Source organism: Bolinopsis microptera, chromosome 1, assembly GCF_026151205.1.
Source record: "Bolinopsis microptera isolate Bmic1 chromosome 1, MBARI_Bmic_1.0, whole genome shotgun sequence".
Lineage (NCBI taxonomy): Eukaryota > Metazoa > Ctenophora > Tentaculata > Lobata > Bolinopsidae > Bolinopsis > Bolinopsis microptera.
In genome coordinates this window covers 22537145-22558617 of record NC_087072.1, presented here as the reverse complement: position 1 = coordinate 22558617, position 21473 = coordinate 22537145, and the positions used below count along the sequence as shown (strand labels likewise).

At 38.3% G+C, this 21473-nt stretch overlaps 1 protein-coding gene across 1 annotated transcript; it reads right to left on the bottom strand.

Annotated features, from left to right (window-relative positions):
* Positions 1 to 628: 628 nt before the first annotated feature.
* Positions 629 to 12243, bottom strand: LOC134826164 (copine-3-like). Its single transcript, XM_063838478.1, is given in 14 exon segments — positions 629 to 1399; positions 2907 to 2976; positions 3077 to 3167; positions 3636 to 3732; positions 6284 to 6445; positions 7858 to 8009; positions 8012 to 8069; positions 8173 to 8292; positions 8798 to 8890; positions 10106 to 10269; positions 10977 to 11123; positions 11436 to 11586; positions 11772 to 11951; positions 12069 to 12243. Coding segments are annotated over 14 exon segments (1773 nt in total). The 5' UTR covers positions 12240 to 12243; the 3' UTR covers positions 629 to 1282.
* Between the last annotated feature and the right edge of the window lie 9230 nt (positions 12244 to 21473).

The following is a 21473-nucleotide window of genomic DNA, read 5'->3' as shown; positions in this document are numbered from 1 at the left end:
AAATAACCTAACACAATCATTAAAAAACATCTAACAAGTAACATGGGGTTAATTATGGACACAGACTGTTTATCTGAAAATGTAGCAGACACTCCTAATCCAATTCGACAGATCTCATATCTCTCACCAATTCATCCTATTGCCACGCTAATGAACATTTCTAAAAACGGATCACATTTTTGGCACAAATGTCCACAAACAGGGGAAAAGCCGTTGCAAACCCCCAATTCTTTTGTTGAGTGGGAGTATCATTTCAGTTGTAACTTGTAACAAGAGCACTTGAACCTTGGTATCATAGGCTGTATAATGATAAATCACGGACACAATATATTTCATTTTCACTCGTTATTTCACTAACAAGACCAGATGCATTTACTAAGAGTCTTTGCGGTTCAGTCATTACACACAGACGTGAAATACTAGAAGGAGTCACCCACAAACAGGGCTAAACTGCTGACTGTAGCTCTATCAAGATGGTGGTCCATTGAACGGCTGGTATAAGGGTGGAACACGGAGAATATCATTGTACATTTCGCGAACTTGACCCGGCACCTCTTTTAGAACACTAGCTGCCAGTCTGTCTGGTAGTCCCTAGAAAAGGTGGGTGTAATATAATTAAAACACAAGATTTCGTGGTTATACAAATTGGTTAGTAAATTGGAAATCAATTATATTATTATGTGCATATAATTCAGTGATAATACCAATTTTAATCAAGAATTCTATAAACAATAAAAGATAACTGAAATCACACAAGAAATGCTAAGTATTAAAAACCCAAGGCAAGGGTGCCTAAATATTTGTCTTCTTTTGTATACGTTAAAAAATCTAACAAATCGCCATTAAATAAAACAGAAACTAATTAAATATTTCATGGCATAGCGATTAACAGCTGCTCTAAGTTTCAGCGAGACGAGCAACACACAGGAGCACTCCCAATATACACAGTTCAAAACGGAAAATGATAATTTACGAAGTTTATTCATGGATTGGATGTAAACGGTTGGTATTGTAATAGCCGGCAAGTTGGTCAGGAAGCTCCTCTAATACTGCTGAAGCTAATTTGTGGGATGGGACCTGAGAAAATGGAGGTTCAACCCTTTTTGTTGTTAGGTCCATGAAAATTGGCAATCAGTAAACGAAAATATGAATAAACCTCATTTCATTTTCTATGTATAGATAGAGTTCAAGCAATATAACATTTTGGCGACATCCTCTTCACAAAAAACAGCCTAAGACATAGCCAAAGTTTCGTTTAACAGCTAATCACACACAACTCTCGCTAGCCGTAAGGAGCATTGATAAAGTTCAAGGGAACGTAATTCAAGTCATTGTAAAAGCCAGCCAACTGATGGGGTACTTCTTCTAAAACCTCAGCAGCTAGCTTGGATGCTGGCACCTGAAAATATAATATTCTTCACTTCATTACACTTCACAGGGTAGCTTCAGCTTTATAAATCAGGCGTCGCTCTTTAAAGGAATGGGCTGCACTTTGATATTGGTGCAATAATTGAAGAAGCAATGCTTAATTCTCAAGGTGCTTGGGGAAATACTGGTCGATTACTACTTAGTTGAATTCGTTGAACGAGATCAAACAAAATTGGTTCAGGACCGGTCAGCCTTCAGGACTCACAATTTGCACGCTTCATCTTCATTTTTAGATGCAATGAAATTATATGAACATCGACCATCTCATCATATAGTCTATACCTTAATTAGTCATTAAGTGATTAGTGGCTATACTATGCGTCATATCTAGCTATATGTTTTAACTATCGATCGTGTTTATTTTGTGATCGATATTCGTGGCGTATACGCGCGCGCGGACTCATATATATTAATTATATATTATGCAACTAATTGACCCGCGGACGCTTTAATGTCAGTGTTCAGACTTAGTGCGCGCTACGTGAAGTAGCCTACGTGAACAATTCCTGTCCCATGACGTAAGTGTTAGATCATCAAAACAACTACAGAAGCGGTATGAAAGGAATGTACAGGTGCTATGCCTAGAGATGGAAATAGACTCTTCTAGAACTAATCATGACGATATTCTGAGACCAGTTCTATGTTTGAGGGCCATTTTTAGCATCACTTACGTAATAGAAAACGTCATAAGGCAGATTACAAATTGAAGCGAAACTCGTGCCCATTAGATCATGGTTAACTTTTGGACCAAGTCGATAACAATCATTGCATCTGAGAGCCATGACAATACTTACCATACTTTAGAGCTATGAACAACCGCTATGCCATTAAAAAATTGCTTATGCTACAATCTAAAAATATATAATTTGCTCTGATAAAGCTTTGTATAAAGTTTAAAGCGTTGTTTCTTTTTCAATAATTCCACTAAAAATCAGACTTATGTACACATGCATAAAAGTGTCCAGTGTCCAGTGTCCGGTCACTATAAAGTCAGTCGGAAGGATTTCATTGTCTTGAAGAAATGGAGCCATGTCTGGAGGGCATGTAGCCGCCAGGTTGAGATGAAATAGAGGCTCTGGAGGACTGGGCCACGGAAGAAGTGCGGTAGTAGGAGGGAGGCGGTTCGGACTGGGGGATATCACAAGGGGGCTCCTTTCCTTTAGAGTTGAAGTACCCAGACACTTGGCTGGGCAATTCATCTAGCACACACGCCGCAAGACGAGCTGGTGTCGCCTAAAATATGTTGGTCACTTAACACTCTGGTTGTTGTCATGGATACTCTGTAACACTGTCAAGTGGCACGTGACACGTCACGTGAGGTCTAACACACACTCACATACTCACAAACACACACACTTCCAATGTTATCGTGGGGATATTAAATCTTTATAGAGTGCGGAACGATGTGGAAATGCGTTATGTAAAGCTGTAAGGGGGGTTAGAGAAATGGGAAATATAGAGATATAGCAAATACTTACATTCTTGAAATCTCTGAAGGGAACAAATTGAACGATATCTCTCTTCGCTTTTCGATTACCGATCGATAACCTGATCATTAAACCCAATTAGTCGTAAGTTTTATAAGAAATTATTTTGTAAATTTTATACAAATTAAGTTGATGAAAGAAATTTTGAGAAATCTACTAACAAGGCATCGTCAGCATCAAGTCGCTCCATATCAGAAAAGTCAGCGTTTCCAACTCCCACAATAATGATACTCATCGGTAACTCACTGGCCTCTGTAAAAATTGTAACACCGTGAGATTTGGAGATTCTGTTTTATGTTCATTTTATAATGAAACTTACACACATTTTATAAATTATATACATTACTCCGAGATACTTTGTTACACTGCTAGTGTAATAGTGTTGTTGCTCATAAAACGTTCAAAACAATTCAAAATTGTTAATTACATTCGCGATGCAGTTCTAGTTAGAATAAGGCATAAAGGAATGTCGTAATCATGATCGCAGATTGAATACACTCGAAGTCATAGGATTAATTTACAAAGTTGAATAAAGTCCACATAGCATTGTAACACAGTAGTATAGGTTTATATAACATATTATAATATAAAGGTTATGCACAAATTATGTTGTGAAACAGACACTATAGCATTAAAGTGTATAACCGGCTCGGGAACATTTTTGTAGGCTAATGTGTAGAGAGATTGCTCCTCTTTAATCTAACTAATATAACAACTTACCAATAATCATGTGAATAGTTTGATCCATGTCAGTAAGGATTCCATCTGTTATTAACAACAGGATGTAGTAGTCTTTAGCTTGCTGCTGGTGGAGTGCCTGAAGGATAATAAATTAGAACTCACAACAAGGAAGGAAGTAAAATAGCAGACCTTATATATATATATATATAACGACATATATTGAAAATATAAATAGGAACGACATAACATTGAGGAAATTAATAATGCGATCGGGATTTTATTGTAGAAACTTAAAATAATGATGAATATATTAAATTTTTAGATTTTTAAAATAAAGTAAAATAATAGGATATATTATTTTCTGTCAGGTTGAGTTATTGTCTAGTGCTGATTGCTTGTGTGATTGGCCTACATACTATAATATTTGGTATATGTAATATACTCTTGAAGTAATGTGTGTATATTCAACATTCAACTTGGTAGCTGCAGGCTGGTAATGTATACTCGTTACAGTTCTAGCACAATGGTACCAACAAATAAACTGGTTCCTTATTCATCAGGTTTCAGGATTTCAATAGATTTTCTACGTTGAACTTGTGTACAGCTAGATTATTTTTTGCCGATCCATGACTCAAGTGCCGAAGGCACAAAATAGTCAAGGACAAGGGTTAGCGAACGAGGTTTTTGTCTATGGTCGTCGTCGTTATCGTACGTACATACGTGCCGGCGCGCAGTTGTCGCTCTCATTCCTCACTCTGCAAAGTTATTTTGCACGATATTCTGAATCAAATTATTATTGGTGCGCGACGCTGAAATGATCAAGTAAATCGTTAATTTCACCATGTACGTATCCCACTAGCCACTAATTTATAAAGTTGGGAGATATAAGCGGCCGCATTTCTTGTTTAGACTATTAGATTTTCCTAAGATTAGATTATCCAGTCAACTAATGATTGACTGCCAAACAGGAAATGATAATTGTCAACCATTTTACTGCTGTAGGAGGCGGAAAAGCAATTATTTTATGTCTAATTGTTAACATGAACACTCCATGTAACAAGCTATGTTTATACGTTTTGCAATATTACACAGAGATGAGTGTCATATATCCCAGTTAAATTATATCCCAGTTAAATTTGTAACGGAATTTTATATTAACAGGAAACGATGTAACAAAGTCGATATATTTTAATGTCGCCATGGGGTGGCAAGTCCCCATACATCGTGGTCCGGTAGTTTCATTGCGTCCTAATATATATATAAGAACATTACAATCTTATATATAAGAACATTACAAATTAGCAATTATTGTGTGTATTTTTGGTAAGCCTTGCTGCACACCAAACTCGTCCAACTGAGCGACAGATAATGTGCAACGTCCAGAGTGTAATAAAATGTCAACGCCTTTCAGAAAGTGATGGACCGTTTATCACTAACAACGTTCTTTTTTACTAGAAGCTAATATTTTGCTAGAAGCTGAATATTAAAATTATGCACATTTTCTACTTCAATCAAAAGTCCTTGGAAGAATTTCCTATTATTGCCTAAAAGGTTGGAAATAATGTTCTCGAAGTTCTCAAAGTTGAATCTTCTTCAGCATCTTTGAAATTTCAAAACAACTCAAAGACTCCGAATAATTCTAAATGTATCAGCTAAGCTTACCTGATCCTCTCCAACTTGTATTAGTACACTACTTCATCCACACCAGTCATTTCACTACATTAAACTAATTGAGGTTATGCCCTTTGTACATGCTGAAGCAATATGCTATGATGAGTGGAATATGAGTTAGGATCAGTTTGGTCCGTTTCATGGCAAAAACATTTATTGATTTTTTATTGACCCTTCGGGGCTTGCGTGACCCTTATCATAGAACTGGTTTTCAGGACTGGCAGTCTGACCTATTGCCTTGCCAGCATAGGTGCACTTATATATAGTTTTGCATGGTTCAGTTGCATAGTAGTGTCCGAATTGCACTGATTCTAGCCCGAGTAGTGTTCGAAAGGGCGCCCTGTTTTGACATACCTCCTGAGCCGGTACTCATTTCCTCTCTGAGCTAGCTAGTGTATATCAGTTTCTTGTTGGTGTTTTGTCTGTGTTTGTTTGTCCGTAGAAGGAATTTACTGTAACTTTGGAGACTGGGCGCAGTAATGTCCCAGAGGGTTTGTAACATCATGGATGCTGACTAAGCTTACCTGATCCTCTCCAACTTGTATTAGTACACTACTTCATCCACACCAGTCATTTCACTACATTAAACTGATTGAGGTTATGCCCTTTGTACATGCTGAAGCAATATGCTATGATGAGTGGAATATGAGTTAGGATCAGTTTGGTCCGTTTCATGGCAAAAACATTTGTTGATTATGTATCAGTTATTTAGAATATATATTCGCATGTATCCACACTATATTTACATTACACGTTCAACGTGATATCATTATCAGTGCAGTGTGTACAACACCAACTACACCGATTAATTGCCAATCTGCGAAACATTTTAATTATTATTATCACTTCGAGATGGCAGGGCCTACTCTCATGCTGTCTATAGGTGATGATTAATTCTGAAAAACTAGGGACAACTGGGGAATGATCCTGTTGTCCCTAGTTTTTCAGAATTAATCATCACCTATAGACAGCATCTCGAAGTGATAATTATAAATGTAATAAAGAGAATAACTTACCTCCCGAGCCATTTTGGCTACATTCCCAACAATAGGGCTGGCGTTTGTAGGACCATACAACTGAACACTATTAATACACTGTTGGTATGCGCCCAGAATTCCTTGGATTCCATGGCAGTCAGGCTCTGAAGGATTTCCGTTCAAGGAGAACTGATGTGATACCTGAAGGGGGAGACAAAGATGTAGAATATATACTGCTGTGTTACGTTTGTGTTTCCTTCTTACACTAAATACCTCACAGTAGGTTTGAAAAATCAAAGAGAGAGAGAGAGAGAGAGAGAGAGAGAGAGAGAGAGAGAGAGAGAGAGAGAGAGAGAGAGAGAGAGAGAGAGAGAGAGAGAGAGATAGAGAGAGAGAGATAGAGAGAGAGAGAGAGAGAGAGAGAGAGAGAGAGAGAGAGAGAGAGAGAGAGAGAGAGAGAGAGAGAGAGAGAGAGAGAGAGAGAGAGAGAGAGAGAGAGAGAGAGAGAGAGAGAGAGAGAGAGAGAGAGAGAGAGAGAGTGGTGGAACATGATATTACAGTGACCAGTGTTAGCTATTAGATTACACTCTAATAGAGTTTACAAGCCAAGGAGTTGTATAACAGAACTTAAATAGCGTCTCTGTAAGATATAAACACAACAGTAATGGACACAACCCCTAGTATAGTGCTACTGAGTACTTACAATCTACATGATCAGTCATGAGTCATCAGATGATATTAAAGAAATGTAACCTCATTGTTTGTCTAGTTAATTACGATGGCCGGCACTTGTTCGATGTTGATTGTACACTGAACAGTGTCCAATGTACACACTAATACATCAGGTTATAAGAGGAAGCTCTAAAAAAGCAGTGCAATTAGTTTTGTAATCGCACCGAATATGCTTTCGGCCGTCAAATAGGTCAAAACTGTAGATATAAGAGGAAGTATGACGCTTGCGAGACTAATGAAAAACCAGATAATATGTTAACACTGTTAGTACTGTGTTAGCACTGTGTTAACACTGTTAGCACTGTTAGCACTGTGTTAGCACTGTGTTAGCACTGTTAGCACTGTGTTAGCACTGTTAGCACTGTGTTAGCACTGTTAGCACTGTTAGCACTGTGTTAGCACTGTGTTAGCACTGTTAGCACTGTGTTAGCACTGTGTTAGCACTGTTAGCACTGTGTTAGCACTGTGTTAGCACTGTGTTAGCACTGTGTTAGCACTGTGTTAGCATTGTGTTAGCACTGTTAGCACTGTGTTAGCACTGTGTTAGCACTGTGTTAGCACTGTGTTAGCACTGTGTTAGCACTGTTAGCACTGTGTTAGCACTGTGTTAGCACTGTGTTAGCACTGTGTTAGCACTGTGTTAGCACTGTTTTAGCACTGTGTTAGCACTGTGTTAGCACTGTGTTAGCACTGTGTTAACACTGTTAGCACTGTGTTAACACTGTAAGCACTGTGTTAGCACTGTGTTAACACTGTAAGCACTGTTAGCACTGTGTTAGCACTGTGTTAACACTGTTAGCACTGTTAGCACTGTGTTAGCACTGTGTTAACACTGTTAGCACTGTTAGCACTGTGTTAGCACTGTGTTAGCACTTTGTTACCTGCCATGTAGGGGGAAGCCTAGCTCCGAACCCAAAAGCTGGGTAGAGCTGATCACTGTCGTAGTCCTGGATAACGTTTCCCACAGCAGTGATAGCCTGTGTGTACTGGTTGGGGGTTGTGCCCCCAAGATAGTGAAGTGAGAAGGATCTCGGGGATCTCCGTTACTCCCAGTAAAGTCTATACCCACCACAAAGTTTAGCTCGCATCCTCCCTGAGATAATGAGATTAGCACTTAACTTGATATCTGAAATTAACATGATATCTACACTTGATGTAAGAACCTAACGGAAAGCCTTTACATGAGTTACAATTACCTGGATGTATTCAAGGAAGCTGTACTCTCTAGCGACAGTCAGTGTTTCTACCACTATCTCACCAGAGTGTCTGTAACCTCTCTTACTCTTCTTCTTAGGGTGAACCAGGGGAAATGTTTTCTGAAACACATGTTCGTATATTAGATTAAAACGGGTTAAATTACCACCGGTACGGTTCCATTTTAATTCAAGCAGGGCAGTATAGGGGGGGGGGGGGGCTTGTATACTGCTTGTATTGCACAATTAATTTTAACGGAAATTTTAAAATGCCCTCGTGTACACTTACTATGCACATAACAAAATTAATTTCATAAAGTTCTGCAATGCTGGCAGTAATCAAAATTTCGATTTATTTTGCCGACACCATTTGGCAGAAAAGGAAAGGAGCAAGATGCAATTAACCATAGTTACTGTTAGACAGTTATTTTTATGATTCCAGGGATAATATCCGGTAGTAGAGACTAGGTAGGACAACTGGACAAGGTAGGACAAATGAAACTACTGTTTAGAAGTTTAAACAGTAGTACAACGAACCTTTCCAGCAACTCAGTTATTTTTATAACTACACAAAAAGGAGCAAGTAACCATGGTTACTGCTACTGTTACACAAAAAGCTTGAACTTACCCCAGCGTTAGCCTGTTCTAATTCTGCAAGTGTTGTGAAAAACTCTCCGATAAGATCGTGAGAACCATTACTGTTCCAATCAAAACACTCCACCTAAAAGTTAACAATATTAAACCTCTAATTCTGCCGTTTTCTGACAAAGTTGCTTAAAGACCACTAGATAATCCGAGCTTTTCAAGCACTTTATTTGACGTGACACTTATGACAACTTGTGGCATTTTAAGCAGTTTCAAAAGGGGGTCCTGAGGGCGATTGGTTTTAATGGTTTCTGATGGTTTTCAGGGATAGTCCTTGACCCAAAAAGGAAATTCGGAATTTTAAAAATGGTCTTTAAGCACATTTGTCAGAAAAAAGTAGAATAATACAACTGACACTACGATCCTGATCTACGTTTCAAAGTTTTAAGCAGTATTAGAATTGGTCCACAGATAGCTCTCCCCTTCCTCGGATGTGATTACACCCCCAGTGACATAAATTTAAAAAGGGACTAGGAATCCAGTCTGGAAAGAAAAAACGGCTACCATATATTTTTAAAACGACTACCATAAATTTTTCGGCCGCTCCGCGGCCGGATAACGATTTCATTTTACTTTGCTAGTTATATTACAGAGGTTTAGTTATTCATTAGTATAGTTATTAATTCATTAGTATAGTTATTCATAATTGCCAAAAGATTGTGAAAGAATTCCTTTCCGGGTCTCGAACTCGCGATCTGCTAATGTAGTAACGACGGATTATCCAACTAGGCTACGATTTCATGAACGCTTTTGTAATATTTACATATAGGTCTTCGCGCGTTCCTGCAACTACCATACTACCAAACAGTCCATACTACCATACTGGTAGTAGGAAAATCTTGGATCCTGACAGAAATATCTTGGATTATTTGGTAACGCGCAAGTTAAGCGCAAGAACTAGGATCCTGACAGGAATCTGGCATTTGCGCTCGATTCGAACATCTTCTCGGATAAATATAGAATTAAAGTACAGTGCGCGGCGTTACAGTGTGTAACAACCGAGAGCGACTATTTTAAAGTTGATTTAATAATTTTGTTGACAAAAATGAAGTCGGCGTGGCTATGGAAATTAATATGGCTAGGAATTAGATTCTTAGATTCCTCACTTTATGTCACTGGGATTACACCATCAGCAATATTAACTGAGCTATAAATCAAGACCATGTAATTCATGTTAGCCCCGTAAATGGAATAATCTATTCGACCTCTTTATTATTACTTATCACAGCAGCTGCAATCTATTTCATTACACTCATGTGGTGATATTAATCATATAAATTAATCTACAAACCCTGATAACAGTGTCTGGATTGTTATTACACAATCTCCTCGTGTTTATCTTCATTGGTTTCCAATTAGGGTTCAGAGTGTTCTTTATGAACTCTGTCCGGTGTGCCAGTGCGTAGCTACCATCTAACAACTGTCTGTGAAACTCAAGGAATGGGTCTGATTTTCCTGTGAAGAAGAGCTTGTTGATTCAGTAGAGCAATAAATTAAATTGAAAAGACATAGAGTTGAAGAAATGTGTAACATGTACTAGTTTAGTTTTACATAAACATTTCTTAGTTCATATTTCAATTGTTTGTAAAATGTCGGCTCTGTGTGAACTGACAGCTCATTATGCCAACTATAGCTCCGACAGCAGGTATAGCGCAGTATACTGGAACCTTTATTCTCAATAATACTTCTCCCCTAAGGTATCATAGTAAAGGGGAGAAATACTAAGTAAAGGTATTATATCTTAACATTGAAGTCGGAACTTTTAGCTTTGAACTGGCTTTGATCCAAAAGTTCGTCTACTTCAGAGCACATTTACAATGTTGGACGGAGTGTCATTGTTATAACTCCACTGAGTCCACAATTAATAGTGTATTATACGCAGTTAGATTAGGTATATAAGTCATACCTAGCAGTGGCACATTATATAATATTTAATAATATAAAACGGCGTAAAGTTAGAGGCATGATTTTGTTTGCAGTATTGCAAGTAAGTGGTTACAGAGTAAAGACGAATGAGCATTCTAACATATTTACAGCACAATACAGCCGTGTAATTTTATGATTCAAAGATCCTTAAATATTCCATCTCCACGAAATTAGCAATGTTACAAGCAACATATTATATAGTAACATGTACAGTAATATTATAGCTTTCAATTTACCTAACTGAGCGAGGTGGAACATAATAACGATTAAGTAAAAAGGTAGGATATAATACAGGGAGGCAGGAAAGTAAGACAATAGGACACTCAAAGCTAAGGACATCAAAACTAGCAGCCCTATTCCCTTAGACTTCAGTAACTTGCTGCCTGAAAGTAGTAAAGAGAGCTAATTGCTAATTGCTTATTGATTAGCTTAATTAGCTAAAAGCTAATTGCTTGTCTGAATATGGTAGATATGGCAGTTACTAGGATAGATGATGGGCTTGCAAACAAATTACAACACAGTATCATAAAGGTTACAGTTAACATCACAGGAAATCTCGTGAAGAACAATAATTTTTGGTAAACAATTATTCTTTATGCAAACATCATCTAGTGAGGGGATTTTAAAAACAAAAGTAATTTTATCTGCTTTAATCTCTTTACAATTTATCTTAAAGCGGGCACTTAAGCACTTACCAAACCAATCTTTCTTGTCAAGTTTGACACCTTTAAGAGTCATTGCTACTGATTTCTGCATACCACCCTGTTCTTGGGCTTGAATAGAAATAGATCCAAAATTTCTACCTAGGTAATCCAGAGGTCGCTTGAAATTCGAAGAGCTAACAATCTGAAATGAGTTTTGGAGCATGTTAAGAATGTCGATCAGCATTCTTAACTAAATTTATCTACAACTATTTGATCATCATATTGGTAAGGAAACATTTGATCAGAATTAAACAGCATATTATGCAAGACTCTACACCCCAAAATTCACAACACAGAAAACCTTTCCAAATCAGCAATACTAAATACCTGGCCAAGAGTACATTCACATTTTCCCAAAAAATCTGCTTTGCTGACATCATTATTGTTATCGTCTATGTCAAAAACGTGAAATGCAAGTTTCTGTACTTCCTCAAAATGGTAATCAACAATGACTTGTTTTTGAAACTTTGGATTCAGGTTGTCATCTATTCTCTCTGTACGGCCAATCTGAAATGAAAGTTCTGAGTAAAGTAACTGGTAAAAAGCATGAGTAGAAGATTTGAACATATTTTGTACATTTTTGTAAAAATAAAAATATATGCAAAGTAGATTGTAAATACTGACCTCCCTTCTTTTGTTCCCCTCTAAGTTATACACAACACAAATGGGGTCTGATTTGGAAAAAACATCAGCATCTCTCAATCCTTCACATGATATGGTCATCTCCACTTTGGAGACCATAGCGGCAGGGGGCGGAGCGCCCCCCTGAGGTGCATACGGCGGAGGTTGTTGCATGAACTGATCTAATTTAGGAGTAAAGTTATCATAAAATTTCGAAAAGGCTACAATGAACCTGGATGCTAAATCATGACACAGCTGCAACATTCTAACATTCGAACTTCAAGCAGACCCTGTTGTTATATGAATACCCCAATAGGGGACACTACTGAGAAAAGAACATTTTTTTAGAGAAAAGACAATTCTAGTATTTATCACACAATCAATACTAAAATTCGAAGGTGTCTCTTTGTCTGTTTGACCGCCCACATGCAAATTAGGTAAAAAGCAGAAGGTTCAAGGTTGCATAGTAACAGTGTTTAACATTTAAATTGACTGTAATTTCGGTTGGAATGGACATTTTAAAATATAGCAAAAACTGACCACCAAAGAATATTATAACCTTTTTCCCTCACATCATGTGACCACGGGCTTTCTAGTCAGTTAATATAATCAAATAACAATATTGTACAATTCGGGACCTAATAACAACTAGTTTACTTAACCATATCACTAAAATTCAAGCTTCTTGACTGTATAAAATTAGCCTCGTTAAAAGTCGCCTAAAGAAGGCACTCCTAAAACATGCTTCCAATAATACCTCCAGTGATCATGACCAAAATTGTCAATCAGTTAAACAAAAATTTCAGTTAAACAAAAATTTCAATTTTATGCCATTTATTACAAAATAAACAAGTTTACAATAAATCAATTTGATATTTAAAGGAGTCCTAATTCAATGTGTAGTATGGTTGTCACTCTTTGAATATAGATTAGATATAGGTTGGCAGGCCAAAGGAGTGTGCGTTCTGTTCGCTATTGCTCACACCAAACGGCAATCTAGTAAAAGTTTAGTATGGACACCGGTCTCCGTCACGATAACTACCTCTTCAAAAAAATGCAGTACTACATCCGCAACTCGCAGCCTCCTTTTATAAAAATTTTATCACAGTAAATGTGTGTTGACTCCTGCATGCACCTTTAGCTCTGTAGCCTTAAAACTTGAATCACCACTTCCGAATTTGCCTATAAAACAATTGGTGCTAGCTGCTCATTCGCGGAGAGTCTGGGCTTAGCTAATTTTTGCCTTACACCAAAAAATTATGGTGCTGGTAACATTTCCCCCGAAAGCACACTCCCCAAATTGCGCATTGCTGTAACTACCTTTAAACTTCATGAATCGAGACAAAATATTTTACATAATATCAAATATATTCAGAATTGCATAATTATTATTGATTATCAAATATATGTATTTACTTGGAGGACTTCGCCGCGCCGCGCAAACTATCATTTTTGTTTCGCATCGAAGTAACGAGCAAAGTTGCTCTATCCAGAGTCCTTGTGCTTGCAGTAGCGCGCGCCCGCCTCACGGCGATAAAAGTCTTTTCTTGACTAGTGAAACAAGCGCGCCCGCAGCGGCGCGAAAGCACTTGTCATACGTTGTATGACCCGCCGCACACGAAGTGCGCGGCTCCCCCTGTATTGTCGAAGACGATACTATAGTCGATATTATAGTCGATACTATAGTCGATACTATAGACGATACTATAGTCGAAGACGATACTATAGTCGAAGACGATATTGATTGACGATGTCAATCCTTCGCATCTCGCCGATCTGCTTAAGTGGTTGCGAGAAGCATTATTTGATGCGCGCGCGACCCAGTAGTGCATCGCGCTACAAAAGACGATACTATAGTGAATCGACCGTGGGGTCACCACGTGATACAAAAAAGCACATGGCCTGGTTAGGTGAACGAGCAAAGCAACGATCTGGAAGGGTTGACATCGTCAATCAAGCATTTTGATTTACTTATTCAATAATCAATAAAAGAACACTTTTGAAAGAGAATAAAAAATGACAGTCTCAAAAATGCTAATGATGTATTTTTCCGTTGACGGATGTTACTCGTCTAAATTTCTTCGAAGTAGCGCGCGCCGCTTTCTTCTCGCGCGCCGCTTTCTTCTGTAAATGACGGCACGAGCTACGAAGTAGCGCGCGCCGGGCCAGATCATAAAAACACAATTACATGAATAAATTTTGTTAAGGTGCCTCGAAAACGATTTTAAAGGATTCATATTCGCCGTTCAATTTTGCATTGGTCGCAGAACGCCTGAACGCCAACTAGACTTAGTAATGCAAACTAGAATCAAGCAAGTTATAAACATATTTTATACGCGCGTGTTGCTCTAACCAGGGCCTTCTCGCTTGCAGTAGCGCGCGACCGCCGAAAGCGGCAAAGGATATATTCAACTTGTGATACAAGCGCGTCACGCTGTACGCGTAATGCGCGCATTACGCGTACGGCGTGACGCGCTTGTATCACAAGTATATGCGTATACACATGGCTATGTGAAACGCGCGTGTAACATTGAATGTGCTTTCGATTGTCGATGAGTAATATAATATGTAATAGTGTTTGATGGACTTAGCCGCTTCGATGCGCAGCGCAAACTAACTGGGCGCGGCGGCGCTCAGCCTGTCATTCCGACAAATTATTATTTATGAACATGATAGTCTGGGGTTTGCTCTATCCAGAGCCCTTGCGCTTGCAGTAGCGCGCCCGAAGTGGCGCCCGAAGTGGCGCGAAAGCACATGGTTAGGTGAAGTCTGGGGTCTCCTTGTAAATGGCGACATGAAATTAGTATGTGAACAACGATTTGGAAGGGTTGACATTGTTACAATCAATATAGTGTCATTGGAGTTGCATTAGCAATGAGATCAGAGTTGCTTACAGCCTAACTTAATTAACCTTGTCAGTTGTAGCGTAGGCCTTTGTATCACGTGGTGACCCCAACGGTCGCTTCACTATAGAGTTTCGACGATACAGGGGGAGCCGCGCACTCGTGCGCGGCGGGTCATACAACGTATGACAAGTAGGCCTGTCGCGCGTCGCGTGACGCGTACTGGTGCAAGTGACGCACGACTTTTTTTAGTAAAACAAAATTTAAATTTTATTGCCATTACAATGAATAATGATATAGATATCACAATAAATATAAGTAGACATCCGATAACAAACTTGTTATGTCCAGTACAATCCAAAATGTCGGCCGACTAACAGAATAAAAAAGCTAGCATGTTCATAGTTTTTCAAAGAGCATACTTATACTAGTTATTACTTAGGCTGTATCGTGAATTTTTCCCCGAATATACACTAAATAAATACAATGCATGCAATGATCCAGTGGTACGTGATACAAGCACCGCTGTGCGCTTGCCAATTATTTTTTAATTCACTGCTCGCTTTTGAGCTGTCTCGCACTTTTAGCCGTTTTCCTTACCTGGCGGAATGACAGGCTGGGCGCGGCCGGCCCAGTAACCGTTTTCCGTGACATAATTCAACACAATCTCAAAATTAAATATGCAATGCAATTACAAGTTATAAATACTAGCAGGAACCCGTATAATCCTAAAATGGTGTCAAGACTCAAGAGACTAAAATAATTATTACCTATTTAATTCGCGTTTTTGACACCACTTGGGGGTCCAAATTTTGGGCTCTAAAACTCTTATTCCTTGGCCAATTTTTTATTTTTTCATGCTGATTTGAAAAGCATAAAAGCATTTGACCCAGTCAAAAAAGTTTCAGTTGTATATCTTTTACGGTTTTTGCGGAAAGTCGCGTTAAAGTTGATGCCGTGGTGTCAGTAAAATGGCACAGATATATATATATATATCGTCTCGCTTTATATATAGTAAGATAAACACATTTTAACATTGTAGGTGATTATGTCCTATGTATTATTTAGTCTACATTAATGATTCAATTTTAGACAATATTAGGCAAATCATAGTTTTTTTTTCAGAATTGGTGATTCGATTAATAAATGTAAACTGTAAACAATTGGGAAAGCAATAGCGGTGACTTCACAAACTGCAAACAAATTCTTTTTATATGTTTTACATTTTGGTAATTTACTCACGATTAATTGACGGTGTCAATTCGTTAGCATTTTCCAGACGGGGTTTAATGCTTGCATGGGGAGAGGTCTTCAACTCAGTTCTTAGTTTAGGGTAATACCGTCAAATGATCACATTTATCCACTGTTACACCTGAAAAACATGATCTATATTGAAACCACAATAGTCCAACTCAGGGAAGGCAGGGAGAGTAGAAGTCGATTATGAAATTGATCATAGTCATTGCTCGCAGAGTTCGTGCAGCTGCTTAATGTGTATCTAAAGAACCCACAAGTATTGACCGCGGATCATTTTCCCATTACATTGATCATCCACCGTAAATACGTGTAATACTAATTACAAAGTCATCTTTACTACACGAGGATAGTTTTCAATAAAATCTACCATTGCATTTTATCACATGAATTCTGTGACCTCATGTGCCTCTTGTTTTTTATAATTAAGTTCTGCCAAGTTTGAAGTCTGGTGTGATTGTTTCACGAGAATTATTATCAGAAATTTCAGTTAAAAAATAATATGATCTGGAGTTAGAGATCACCACGTGCGGTTCCAGATCACTATTATACGCACGTGCATTATCTCAATATAAAAGAGCTGTTGCTCCAGGTCTTTTTACCAGCTGCTGCACCACCTTCTGGTCTATTTTCTTAGGTTAATAATAATATTGATGATTAGTGAAAGCTGAATTACCTTGGTGTGCAATATAATATTTATTGCAGTACGTTTATAAATTTTACCAGTACCTACTGCACGATTCAACGTTTTGTTTTATCTTGGCTGATTATTTGATTTCTCGATACAAGAAAAGCCTCTAGCAATTTCAATAGTGATATGTGAGTGAGGAGAGCCCTGTGTAGAGTGTTCGCGTATAAATAGCACGTACCTTATCGGCCATTTTATGTCCGTTAAAATAAAGTCTGTCCGTTTACTATAAGGTCCGTTCAAGTCAAAGTCTGTTGAATTTTCCCCCCGAAAGTATTCCACTACGAGCATATTGTCCACTGTCCAGGATATGACTACTTTTTAATTTCGGTAAATTCCAATTTCTACCATCGGACTAAATTATATCACCATTTTTACTGCTAACGACTGCTTTTCTATTTGTACTAGTGCGTTTTTCGTTTGGTCAAATTCCTTCTCAAATAAACAGTTCATTAAACAAGCATCTAGTTCAGGTTGAATTATGTTTTATACCTTACTTAAGAAAGACGAGTGGCAGCAAAGGAAATGTGGGCAGGTTCAATGATGATGATTTGTACAACAAAAGGACTTACTCACGGTCTAGGTAAACTGCTGTACAAGTGATTTTGTAAAACTCAAAATGTGTTTTAAATTTTAACAATATGCAAACAAATTTAAAATAATTAAGACTAATGTATTAACCGAGTGAATAATTTCAGGAAATTCCCAGTACATGGAAGTGAACAACTTATTTCTGACCGAACTATCTGAAAATGGAACATTCAAATGTTATCAAGAGGACAAATACTTCAAGATCCTGTCAAGCTATGAACTTGAAAACAAGGACAATCAGGGAACACCTTTAAAAGCACACCGGGTGAGCCAAAAATGTTATAATGACATCGGAACTGCGCTTGGGTCGTATCAGGCGTGTATTGTTAACGGCTACACTAAAGGTGGGTCCTGTGGCAAAGTTTGTTCTGATTATAACACACATAACCCTGGCATGCGCAGGGATTATATTTCAATTTTTCCCGCGACGCGCGGGAAAAATTTATAATAATTTCGAGTGCGAAGCACGAGGGATTATTATGAAAATAACCCCGACGTGCTTTAGCACGAGGGGTTATTTTAATATAACTTAAGCGTGCCGGTGTTATGTGTTATAAACCCCTCCGGGTTAGTGCTAGGACCAACAAATTTGACATTTTACTCTTAATTCTAGCTATATGAGATCATTATGGAAAATATGAAATGGAATTGGGGACTACCAAATAAATACAACTAAGATACTATGACTTTTGAAATTGGCGTTATATCTAAACATTATTCCTCAGTCAGAACGTTGAATGAATATGAATATCGATAAGGGGCGTCGAGTTAAGCCTGGCAAGCGATAAAAGCTAATAATGATATCGTGTCATGAAGTTCATCAAATTCAAAGTAGACGACTATAATACATGGCTTATATCAAACACGACAAAATTAACCGAACCGGACAAAATCAAATGTAACCGTCGAGACAAGTTTTGGAACTGGTCCAATTAATGTAAGAGTTTAAGTAATGTAAGCAGTGTGCTGGAGTTTTGCCAGCGCCTGCAATTAGACCGATACGTAGATCGAGTGTATTTATAGTTCTTACGTTAAGCCAATAGGTCACGTGACATTTTTTACCAATGCGCGTCGTAGTAGTTAGTCACGTGATACACGTCATCAAAACACGTGACAGTACGCGGTTGAAATTCTCATGGAATATCAAAACAAAACAAATCTTGTTGAGCCAAATTAGCGGGGCGGGATTATAAAAGCTGTGCCGGGGTTATTTATTCAGCGGGAAAAAACTAACAGCGGGAGCCGGGATTATCAGAATCTATTTAGCGGGAGCCGGGATTATCAGAATCTTATTCTATCCCGGAGGGGTTTATAATGAGAATAACTTGGTATGGCCAGTAGTTTTACCCCCAGAGACAATGTGTGATGGCGTAGAGGACTGTCAGGATGGTTCGGATTGTGGTGGAATCTCTTATGCATTCTGTGATGAAGATAGAAGTCAACAGATTCCAAAGGAGTACCTGTGTGATGGGTCTGTACATTATTGCGTAAAAGACAGGCCAGAGATAAAAGATGAATCGGACTGGTGGTGCAACAGAAATGATAATAGGCCTGGTGCGGTCCGTTGGTTAAAATGCCAAAACATGGAAGGTTTCTTACATCCAGCAAAGTTCTGTGATGGTAATAACGACTGTGGAGATCCTTATAATTCTGATGATGGTCCTTATGATGAGTTAAGATGCAATTCTACCCAAAATGAGTCTTATCTGAATGCTGATGGTGGCAGGCTGTGTCAGGACAATGTGACAGGTGATATCAGATATCTTTATCCTGAGCAGATCTGTGGTAATCCTAGGGTAAAAAAGCTTGATCAAATACATTGCAACAAAGAACATACAAGTGTTCATGGCTTAAGATGTCTTCTCGAATATTATTCGGAAAAATACGTAACAGAGAACACACACGAGTTTTTTGACCATGAGTTACGAAACAGACTGTCAAATAATACCTATAACGAAGAACGAGAAGAAACCATAATATCAAAATACCTGCTCTGTGACGGTGATAGAGATTGTGAAAATGGTATCGATGAGAAATGTCAAGACCCAAATGAAATGATTGATAATAAAAACAAAAAGGTTAGCGACCAAAATGATATGAATAATATCACTCGAACGTGTCTGATACATAGACATCACATTTGTGATGGCTACAGAGATTGTATGCCTAGAAGGAGAAGATGAACTAGACAGTATTTGCGAGACTGACGATTGGCAGAAGCTGCCTGGGTGTGTGAGAGTAGGAGCCAGGGACTTCGCGGATAGCACCAAAACAAGTTTGATTCATGTAGATTGGATCAAGGATACTATCACAGATTGCAGAAATGGAGTAGACGAAGAAGATAGAACACAGATTTGTCCGGTGAATTTTATGAATGGAGACTGGCAGCTAAGGAGTTTCAAAGGCGAATGTCCCGAAGTGTACAAATGTACAGATGAAATGGAGAATCGGGACAGCTACGTTGAAATCTTTGACCTATGCCAGTCAAGTCTAGACACTTGTGAACGCCAAAACAGAATCTGTCAGGCAGCTAAGACAAGACCATCCATAGAAACAACGCCAATCAAAACTTCAAGGGTAGAAGTAGAAGGTATCATCGCCACTAAATATGTGGCCCCTTGTTTACCTGGTTTGATGAAATATAGACAGTTCAACTGCACGACCAGTGATCAGCATATCTTTGGATCTAAGAATAGGACCTCTGGAATAATGAACACAACTTGGGTCTATGATGACAAGGTGCGTGATTGTTCTTATTACTTCGGAGAGACGTTTCTTTTCCTGACATGCAACGATCTTTGTTTTTCAAGGGAAGAATATGGCCGTTATTGGTACTATAATCGGCCATATATTCAACCTCGTAAATGTCCTTTTAAACAACCAAAATACCAAGATGATCTCTTTAGAGACTCTAGAGAAACGTATCCAGTAGCAAGAATTACAGTTGAAAGCGAGTTTAAAAGTGGAGATATTAAATTGAGATTGGTTGCTAAAATTAAGGACGGTTATCAGCTAAAATGGTTTGGATGTGATAATGGCAGAGTGGTTCTTTTGAACGAAGTTTGTAATTTGGTAAACGATTGCGGAGATAACTCTGACGAATTGTACTGCTCTAATTCAGTAAGCTGCCCAATTACAACTGGTTATAATTATGATTCGGATTTCTCAGAAGTATCAAGAATACCACTATCATCGATCCATGATGGAAAAGTCGATTGCAAAATAGTAAATGATTATAGTTATACGATGAATGACGAGTGTACCTCTTCATGGCTTTCTTTTCTTCTGGGTGAATACACGGGAAACACCTACACATTTGCGATTGCCTTCGGTGTGCTGGCAACAGCTATAAATTCTTTTGTCATAGCGAAGAATATTTGGTCTTTGCAGAAAACCACGATGAAGTCGGTGTTATTTGGAGACACTATATATATTCTCATGATATCTGTTGGGGACTTTTGCATAGGTGTCTATCTTTTATTGTTAATAAAGAACCACTCGAGTTTCGGACCTAAATACTGTTCTGAAAATTTTCGCTGGCTCTCATCGAACACATGTAATTTCTTGGGAGCCCTTAGCACTTTTGGTTCGCAGATTTCACTGCTCTCGATGACTGTCATGAGTATTTTGCGAGCAAGAAATCTCTCCAAATCACTTTCGTTTCGTTTTTCGAGACGACTTTTGGCAGTCTACATCATTTTGGCATTGGCAGTTGTAATTCTGTCTGTTGCAATAGCGGTAACACCTCTCCTGGATATTTTCGAAGATTACTTCTTGAACGGACAAGTGTATGGACTTGGAGATTCATACCAGCATCCGGAAGAGCAAATAAAAATATCTTTTCTCCTTGGACGGCAAACCAAGCGGGACCTTGTCAGTGTTATTGATGCTCATTACGGCTCAACAATCCAAAAGAAACTACTCGAAAATGGAGAAGGCTTAAGATGGACTGAAATCAGGCGTCTCTTTGAAGGCATGTTTACAGGATTTTGGAGGAATAAAGATAGTGAGATTTCTGGAATCCCCTTTGGA